Source organism: Nerophis ophidion, linkage group LG24, assembly GCF_033978795.1.
Source record: "Nerophis ophidion isolate RoL-2023_Sa linkage group LG24, RoL_Noph_v1.0, whole genome shotgun sequence".
NCBI classification, from domain to species: domain Eukaryota; kingdom Metazoa; phylum Chordata; class Actinopteri; order Syngnathiformes; family Syngnathidae; genus Nerophis; species Nerophis ophidion.
This window is the reverse complement of record NC_084634.1, coordinates 23,180,979-23,190,978: the sequence shown is the minus strand read 5'-3', so window position 1 is coordinate 23,190,978 and position 10,000 is coordinate 23,180,979. Positions and strand designations below refer to the sequence as shown.

Below are 10,000 nucleotides of genomic sequence, written 5' to 3'. Positions count from 1 at the left end.
TTTGGTTTAAGATGTTTTTATTGTAGTGCAGGTTGCAAACAGCCCCTTTAACCTGAGTTTGTTTGTGTGCATTTCTGGTAAACGCTTGTCTCTCGACTGTTTTCCCAGCTGGAACCTTTGGGAAATAAGACAAACAAACAGGATTTTTCCACAGATATTGAACTGAAATGTCCGAGCAAGGTAAGTCAGTTGGTTGATGACGTTGATGTGCTTCTAGTGACTCGGTGTGTCATGTATTTTTTTTACTTTGTTGACAGACTTCACCATATTTTCGGACATATCACAACAGCAATTATACATATGTTGCTCCTTCACCGACACCAGCACCTAATAAAGTAAGTACCACATACTATACTATTTTTTTATATACAAACCCCGTTTCCATATGAGTTGGGAAATTGCGTTAGATGTAAATATAAACGGAGTACAAAGATTTGCAAATCATTTTCAACCCATATTCAGTTGAATATGCTACAAAGACATTTTGATGTTCAAACCGATAAACATTTTTTTTGTGTGCAAATAATCACTTACTTTAGAGTTTGATGCCAGCAACTCGTGACAAAGAAGTAGGGAAATGTGGCAATAAATACTGATAAAGTTGAGGAATGCTCATCAAACACTTATTTGGAACATCCCACATGTGTGCAGGCTAATTGGGAACAGGTGGGTGCTATGATTGGGTATAAAAACAGCTTCCCAAAAAAGAAAGGATGGGGCGAGGTACACCCCTTTGTCCACAACTGCGTGAGCAAATAGTCAAACAGTTTAAGAACAACGTTTCTCAAAGTGCAATTGCAAGAAATTTAGGGATTTCAACATCTACGGTCCATAATGTCATCAAAAGGTTCAGAGAATCTAGAGAAATCACTCCACGAAACCAACATTGAATGACCGTGACCTTTGATTTCTAAGATGGCACTGTGTCAAAAAACGACATCACTCTCTAAAGTATATCACCACGTGGGCTCAGGAACACTTCAGAAAACCACTGTCACTAAATACAGTTTGTCGCTACATCTGTAAGTGCAAGTTAAAGCTCTACTATGCAAAGCGAAAGCCATTTATTAACAACATACACAAACGCTGCCGGCTTCTCTGGGCCAGAGATCATCTAAGATGGACTGATGCAAAGTGGAAAAGTGTTCTAAGTGGAAAAGTGTTCTGTGGTCTGATGAGTCCACATTTCAAATTGTTTTTGGAAATATTCGACATAGGGGTAGCGAAACATCCAGACTGTTATCGACGCAAAGTTCAAAAGCCAGCATCTGTGATGGTATGGGGGTGCATTAGTGCCCAAGGCATGGGTAACTTACACATCTGTGAAGGCACCATTAATGCTGAAGGGCACATACAGGTTTTGGAACAACATATGCTGCCATCTAGATAGATAGATAGTACTTTATTGATTCCTTCAGGAGAGTTCCTTCAGGAACTCTATCTAAGTGCCTTCTTTTTCACGAACGCCCCTGCCTTTTTCAGCAAGAAAATGCCAAGCCACATTCAGCACGTGTTACAACAGCGTGGCTTCATAAAAAAGAGTGCGGGTACTTTCCTGGCCCGCCTGCAGTCCAGACCTGGCTCCCATCGAAAATGTGTGCCGCATTATGAAGCGTAAAATGCGACAGCGGAGACCCCGGACTGTTGAACGACTGAAGCTCTACATAAAACAAGAATGGGAAATAATTCCACTTTCAAAGCTTCAACAATTAGTTTCGTCAGTTCCCAAACGTTTATTGAGTGTTGTTGAAAGAAAAGGTGATGTAACACAGTGGTAAACATGCCCTTTCCCAACTACTTTGGCACGTGTTGCAGCCATAAAATTCTAACTTAATTCTTATTTGCAAAAAAAAAAATACAGTTTATGAGTTTGAACATCAAATATCTTGTCTTGGTAGTGCATTCAATTGAATATGGGTTGAAAAGGATTTGCAAATCATTGTATTCTGTTTTTATTTACCCCAAACACAATTTCCCAACTCATATGGAAACGGTTTTTGTACCTCCTTAATGCTGTGCTATGATATTCTGTGCCAGAATAATTTTTTTTTACACTCACTCCCGAATTGAATTACTATTGAAAACTTCCTAATATTTATGTATCTATCAGTACAACGCGCTGATGTATATTCTTTATATATTTCGCCTTATCAAAGTAGACTAAAGTAAAATGAGCTGTGATAACTACTACGGTCCAATTTCAACATTTAAACAACGTTCAGTCTGTGATTCTCAAAACACAGGAAAAAGTGAAAATAATTAAATGAGTTTTGCATGTCTATAAAGCTTACAGTAAAACTGAAAATGTTTAAAAATGGTAGACACACAGGAAAAAGTGTAAATAATTTAATGAGTTTCGATATTTATAAAGCTAATAGTACAATTTTAAATGTTTAGAAATGGTAAACATTGGTCACTAGTCAGATTTTATGAAGTTACTCTCCTTCAACAATATTTTTCAAGGATTTGTTTGTTAGTTTTTTGCCAAATTTTGCTTGTGTTGTAGCTAATCAGAAGGAAAAAGCCTTGGACAAAGACATTTCAAACTGTCAACCACTGTGCATCAGTTTGAGCCTTTTTTTAATGAAAAACAATTACTACTGATTCTTTCAAACTTATCTCATAGAATATTTCTGTTTTATATGAACAAAATCAACTTCAATACAATTATAATCACTCTACCAGATGCACAAAAACTCTACAACAAACAAAGGAGATGATTCTGCTTGCATTTAGTGGCTGCAGTGAGCTGCATGTTTAGGCTTCAAACTTAATAATGCTAATCTGAACTCTTGCTTAATGTTAAGCGGGGGGCTGTCATTAGGGACCGAATGTCCCTTTGGGACAGAGGACCCTATTGTATTTCTAAGGTTTTATTATTATTATACCGCCTCCTCTTTGAGCTGTAATTTGACCCCCTTAACATGCTTCAAAACTCACCAAATTTTACACACACATCAGGACTGGCGAAAATGGCCATCTAATAAAAAAAAACCCTAAAACTCAAAATTGCGCTGTAGCGCCACCTAGGAAAAAACAAAGACAAAAACTGCTTGTAACTTCTGTTAAAAATGTCGTAGAGACATGAAACGAAAACCCCTATGTAGGTCTGACTTAGACCTACATTTGATAATATGACATCCTTCAGCAAAAAACAACAGCAAGTTGCCAAACACCCCTTCAAATCAAAGGTTTCCTAAAAAATGTCATTATTGTCTCTTTGAGCTGTAATTTGACCCCCTTAAAATGCTTCAAAACTCACCAAACTGGACCTACACACCAGGACTGGCGAAAATTGCGATCTAATAAAAAACCAAACCCCAAAACTTAAAACTGCGCATTAGCGCCCCCTAGGAATAAAACACAGACAAAACTGCTCTTGGGAAGAAAACACACACAAAACTGTCGTAGAGACATGAAACAAAAACCTCCATGTAGGTCTCACTTAGACCTACATTTCATTAATTGACATCTTTCAGCAAAAATCCACAGGAAGTTGGCAATTACCTCTTCAAAACAAAAGTTTTGTAAAAAACCCGTCACCATTTTTCAAACATCTCCTCTGAGCGTGTTGGTTGTGTCGGCTTCAAACTCGCACAGGAAAGAGATTGAACCCTTTTGATTAAAAGTTGCGTAAAGAATTTTTCTAACTGCTCCGGTTTTGATTTTACGAGCCTTCAAGAACTGCTGCGCTGGTGCTGCTGCGCTGCTGCCATCTCAAGATGGCCGCTTAAAAGCAGGATGCACCAGCGTGACCACACAATGCAGAGAAGGTAGGTACTGTTCGGGTAAAGATATGTTGACTGGGTGAAAGAAGGAGGCACCAGTTTGACTCCAGGATACAGAGAAGGTAGATAATGTGCAGGTCAAGATATGTTGTCTGGGTGATGGCAGGAAGCACCAGCATGTATGGGTGAAAGAAAGAAGCACCAGTGTGACCCCAGGATGCAGGGAAGGTAAGTAATGTGCAGGTAAAGATGTGTTGAATGGGTAAAGGCAGGAAACACCAGCAAAAGTCGGTCCAGTCCATCGCTGCTTGCAGCTTTAATTTGTTTTTGTTTTTTATTGCAGCCACAGTAAACAATCCCATCTCACACGGTAGTAGAATGGCAGTAGAACAATCTTTACTCATCTCCCACTGTAAATTCGGTGAATCCACTTGGTATCGTTCACAAATGAACTGGAAATTGATACCGGAACTCAACAGTGCCAATGTTTGGTACTTTTGTGTGTGTTAATAATAACTGGGTTTGATAATAAAATCTAAATTTTTATTGCAACATTTAAAAAGGAGCTGATTACAATAACTGCTGTACAGTTGTTATATCTTGTTTGAAATTTCTGAGTCTCAGTAACAGTTGCAAATCCAAGACATTGGAAGGCAATAGTGTATAGTTTATGGCAGGGCTATTCAACTACACATTGAAGAGGGCAAAAATTTCAAGGGCCCAAGGGCTCAGGGGCCGGACATCGAAATGTGGATATTTCGTCAGAAAGTGCCTCCCCAGGTTATATTTTTTTGAGACTGCGTTTACTTAATAGCAAAGTAAACACATTGGCTTTCAGACTGCACTGTCAAATTCAATATTCTGCCCTTGCTACTCGTTTCTAGCATGTGCAGCTAGTTAACAGTATAAGTATGAAGAAAAAGAAGCTCCAGTTTTTGATGAGGCTTGATTTTCCTTCCTTTGAATTAATTTCTTTAGTTTTAATTACTTTACACTTCATACTTCAATTAGGTTTGCAAGGCTGAAAATAAACATAAAATAAACATAACAAAAGTAGAATGTACATTGTGTATTTTACATAAATTATGACCATTGGGTATTTTACATAAACAAAATAGAATATTTAATGTTAATATATACACACAACTGTATATAGAAATTGCAGAACTTTCACAAACCAAACACTGAATGTGACTATAACTATTAGCGTTGACGCCCTGTACCGAGTAAAAAAAATAACACGACCACGAACACAAATGACATCACAAAGACAGCAATTTCAATACAAAACAAACTAAATATCTCTTTACACAAATTATATCTACTTACAAATGTTTGACCAAGTTTTGTGATGAAGCTTTCATGCCGGGATTTCTACCTGTGTTGCAGCTTGTCCGAAATAATGTGTCTGTCGCTTAAAAGGTCCGACAGAAAACAGTGACTCGAGCGCTTGCTCGGGGGTAGAACATTCATACTTTGTTCTTACAAAAGTCCGATTTTTGCAATTACATTTTTTTTTCCAAGGTTGAATGAGTGGTCTTTTTCTGCTGCTTCACCGTGACACATATGTCTCGCGGGGTGGCGGGAATACAGCATATAAGATCAACCCAAGTTTTATTGTTTTCATCAACCTATTTGGGTGATGTTCGGTGGGCCAAAGCTTAGGCGGGCCGGATGTGGCCCACGGGCCGCCAGTTGAATAAGTCTGCTTTTTGGTGTGTTGGTCAGTTCAGTCTCTTCTGTCTGTTGTGCCCTAAAAAGTCTTAATACTGTAAGTAAGTACTGTAGTACGCAAAAGCTGTTTGATTGTAACATGTATCTTAGTTGTAGTAACAAATTTGGAAGTGTTGAAATCGCCATGTAAAATCATTAATGCTATTCATTAGCATGTCAATAGCAAAGCGAAGCCATTGAAATGCTGTTTGGAATTGATTTGAACCAGGAACCCTTATCTTTTTGGCCGGCCGCTCCACAATCTGAGCTCCATCCATCCATTTTCTATCGCTTGTCACTTTCGGGGTTGCGGGGGGTGTTGGAGCCTATCTCAGCTGCATTCAGGCGGAAGGCGGTGTACACCCTGGACAAGTCGCCACCTCATCGCAGGGCCAATACAGATAAACACTAGAGCCAATTTAGTGTTGCCAATCAACCTATCCCGAGATCCTCCCAGATATTTGAACTCCTCACCTTGCGTCTAAGGGTGAGTCTAGCCACCATATGGAGAAAACATTTCAACTGGAACAGAAGAGTAATGGATCTCGCACATGCGCTGACGCCCAATGATTTTAAAGCAGTGTGAGAGTCGGTGCGTCGGTGAAAGGGGTGGCCTAGCCTAAATTCAAGTTAAAGTTAAAGTACCAATGATTGTCACACACACACTAGGTGTGGTGAAATTTGTCCTTTGCATTTCACCCATCCCCTTGTTCACCCCCCAGGGAGGTGAGGGGATCAGTGCAGCAGTGCCGCGCCCGGGAATTCTTTTTGGTGATTTAACCCCCAATTCTAACCCTTGATGCTGAGTGCCAAGCAGGGAGGTAATGGGTCCCATTTTTTATAGTCTTTGGTATGACTCAGCCGGGGTTTGAACTCACAGACTACCGATCTCAGGGCGGACACTCTAACCACTAGGCCACTGAGTATAGGTCAAGCCCGATGTTGATGGTTTCTTTCTCTCCAGAACTGGGGAAGTGACTTCTCCTGTGTGGACCTAGCTCCATCTGACACTGTGCCAACATCAGGTAAGAGTGTATCATAAATGCAAACATTTAATGCATGGCTAACCGCTGCCAGGAAGTTCACTAGTTCATACGCGCTATTGCTTTTTTACAGTTCACAAGCTAAGACCAGCGGACATCAAAGTGGTGGCCGCATTAGGAGACTCCGTAACGGTTGGTGTGACGACTTTTTCTTTTTCATTTAAATTTAAAAACAGAAATCATCAATGTATGCGCTTTACCACTGCATGGTTCCTACTCAGCTCAACATGGATCTTATATTTGCAAAACCCAACAGTCACATAAGTAAATACAGAAAGCTGTCCACCATTATTGTACAACATGGTCTTCAACAAGCGGGCTGGTACTCCTACGGGGTTGTGATAGCAATTTTTCCACAAATATAAATGTCTTAAAATACACATTAACTTTGATACAAATTGCTGTAGTGGACATAAAAATAGAGACTCATTTAAGCACGGCACAGCTTTATTTACCTGTGGTGGTGGTGCTGCTGCTGTGACAATCACAACGCTCTTGTCAGATTCCACATATTTGGCCAGGAGCTCATTTTCAGCTTGCAGCTGGTTGTTTACGTTTAAGTGTATAGTTTTGTATGATGACCTAAAAAGACACAACCAAAAGAAAGAACTAGAGGAAACTTAGAAACCACGGATAAACAAGAGGCCTTTTTCCACCAAAAGTTCAGAAACCTTCACTTACTGGAAAAATGTAAAGAGCATTTCACAGTTCAGTGTAGTTTATACAAATCAGCCTACATGACGTACGGAGGAGTGGTTTGGTATATTTCTACACTGAGAAAAGTAATGTAAAAATAAACGGAAAATAGGACAATTTATTTTACTCTAGTGTGTAATCAAATGAAATACAAAGCAATAATATACAAAACGATATGATGTAAAACCAAAGGGTACCAGATTTTACATATTTGGCCGGGTCCAACAGTCAGAAAGTCGTACTGTCAGTAAATGATGAATTCATGAGTGCCATTCGAGCTGTAAACAACAATATATAAAGAATTAATGTCAGTGTTTATTTCACGGCAACAACACAAAAACATTGTATTTCGCATTAGTATTAGCAACTACATGAATGCAGTGTCGTTGACTCCTGTAACAGAATGTAACAAAGTATGAGTGAATATTTGAATTATTCAATTGTCCTTTATTTCACATTTCTCTTTAAACTATGAGGTCGGAGTCCCAGTGAGCAGCTCGTCTCGCCGCTTTGAAGTCCGGCTGAATACTTAATATTCCCCTGTAATTACGTTCGTAAGAGTTTGTCCACTTCTCATAGCATTGTGCATTAAAATAAAGTTGGTCAAAATTCATTAACTGCATCAAATTGCATACTTGTTTACAGACTACAGCTGAGTAAAAACACTGTAAGGTAGTTCCATTAATCAGCGTTCTTCAGCACAAAGATGCCCCACAAAAGTTCATGCAAGTCGAAAGTTTCTTTTGTTATTTTTTTTCTCTCCGTTGTCAAGTATGTTGTAATAGAAATACACAAGAAATATGACAGAACAAGTTATTTTGCACACTCTAATGGCGGCTGTAACCTCGTATACAAAGTTTTAGAAATATCCCAGCTGCCTTTTGAACAATCAGCGGTCCATAGCACAGCCCACCTCTGTAAGATTCCTAGAATTTCCCGAAAGTCCCACCTCACTATTAGGGACTAAAGTTCCTTAGAATAAAATCTACCCGGCTAGTTTTTGGTGAAATCTCAGGGGGGTACTTCATTTATTTACCTGAGTAAAAGGGTAAGTTCCAGTAAGTTTCTGTGGTGGAAAAAGGCCTAAGGTATCATTAAGACCAGTTAAATTCAAAACACAATTTTGTGAAGATATAAATAATTATAGGGTCCCCCGCTGTATCGCCATCAGTTTGGGGTTCCTTGGCCTGGAAAGTGTTGAAGATCCCTGACCTACAAGAGAAATAAACTTAATTTAAACTTAAACTAAATGACCTAGCCCCAAACTTGATGATTGTTTTTATACTATTAGCGCACACTGGGCTCTGCTTGACTTTTATGTTGAAATTCATGATAAATATATCAAATATTTAGTGTAACTGCAGCATCTGTTGTCCACGTATGTGTCCTCCACACAGGCAGGCACAGGTGCCAAGGCCAGGACTCTGCTAGACCTCAATAGAGAATATAAAGGAGTGTCTTGGAGGTAAAGCACACCAGGGAGGCTGAATGCTAGACCTCACCTGATAACTGGTAACTAACATTAATGACTATTGGTGGTTTCTTGCAGCATCGGAGGGGACCACACTCTGGACACAGTCACGACACTGCCGAGTATGTCAGCAAAAAACAAGCAACTCAACAAGTGTTTAAAAACACAGTAATGTCACTGTTCGTTCTCTCCTTACACTTGTCTAGACATCTTAAGAAAGTTCAACTCAGCCCTGAAAGGCTTCTCCAAAGGTCAGGGGTCAAGACAAAAGGGCTTCAACATGGCTGAGGATGGAGCCACGACCCTGTATGTACTCACAATCGATGATCCACTGTGATTCATTTTTCTATCTGTAAAACTTTGATACTGCGAGGGTTATGCTTTAGGTACCTGCTGAATATGACTTAAATATTTTATCAATACTTAAGCTATATGTTTTGATACATAAGACGATTGTGTCGTATTAGAGGTCAATATATTTAGTACTCACAAGTAGGGGGTCAAAAAAAACAAATTTCCGATTGAATCGCAATTCTTTGTAACAATCGATTAAAAGACATCTAAAATTTATTTAAAAAAATAAATATACTGTTTTTTACTATATATGTATGTATGTATATATATTTATATATACATATATATGTATATGTATATATCAGTGACGTGCTGTGAGGTTTATAGCTGGTGAAGCAGACGTAATCAGAATCAGATTTACAAATATACAGTATGCGCTCTGCGCAGATTATTTGCCATTTGATAGTTCATTACTGCATTCTTTACACATACAAACTTTCGCCCACAAAATGTGCAATTAATCAAAAACTAAACAAAAAATGTTATCGCCGTCTTACCTTATAAATGAAGTCCATGCGCCGTTCCTTCTGTATAAAAATAGCCGTCACTTTCTGGTACTTTCACTTCCTTCAGTTTTAAAAGTCTTAGTTCAACATAGTTGCCGCGAATAGCAGAGCTCCGACTCTCATCATTTCCACGAGAGGCGAGCTGCTGTTTGGCGAGGAAGCAGGTCGCATTGATGACATCTTTTAAAATCTCTCGGTTCTCTTTTACCTTAGCATTGTGGACACTAATGTTGAGTCGCCGCTGTTCATCCAAAGCAAAGTCTATCCTCGTCATCCCAAACGTTTTTAGCGCAATCTAGCTTTGAATATGAGCGGCTGACCACTCGTTTGGTGAGGCTTCTTTGCAAATTCTTTAGGTCACAAATTCCCATTTGAGTCCACACACTTCCACAGGTTGAAAAAAGAAGGCAAGGAAAGCAGAAAAGGCGGTTTCTTGCAGAACATCCACAAAGCCAGTCTTTTCTTGTATACCACTACGTTTGGAAAGAG

General features: G+C 39.1%; 1 protein-coding gene across 1 annotated transcript in view; it reads left to right on the top strand.

The window, feature by feature from the left end:
* Positions 1-10,000, top strand: part of LOC133542001 (phospholipase B1, membrane-associated-like) — a 58,024-nt gene that overhangs the window by 36,233 nt on the left and 11,791 nt on the right. The window contains exons 21-27 of the mRNA XM_061885763.1: positions 109-180; positions 258-335; positions 6,406-6,466; positions 6,558-6,616; positions 8,578-8,645; positions 8,730-8,773; positions 8,858-8,957. Coding sequence (XP_061741747.1) covers positions 109-180; positions 258-335; positions 6,406-6,466; positions 6,558-6,616; positions 8,578-8,645; positions 8,730-8,773; positions 8,858-8,957 — 482 coding nt within the window. The remainder of the gene's footprint in view (positions 1-108; positions 181-257; positions 336-6,405; positions 6,467-6,557; positions 6,617-8,577; positions 8,646-8,729; positions 8,774-8,857; positions 8,958-10,000) is intronic.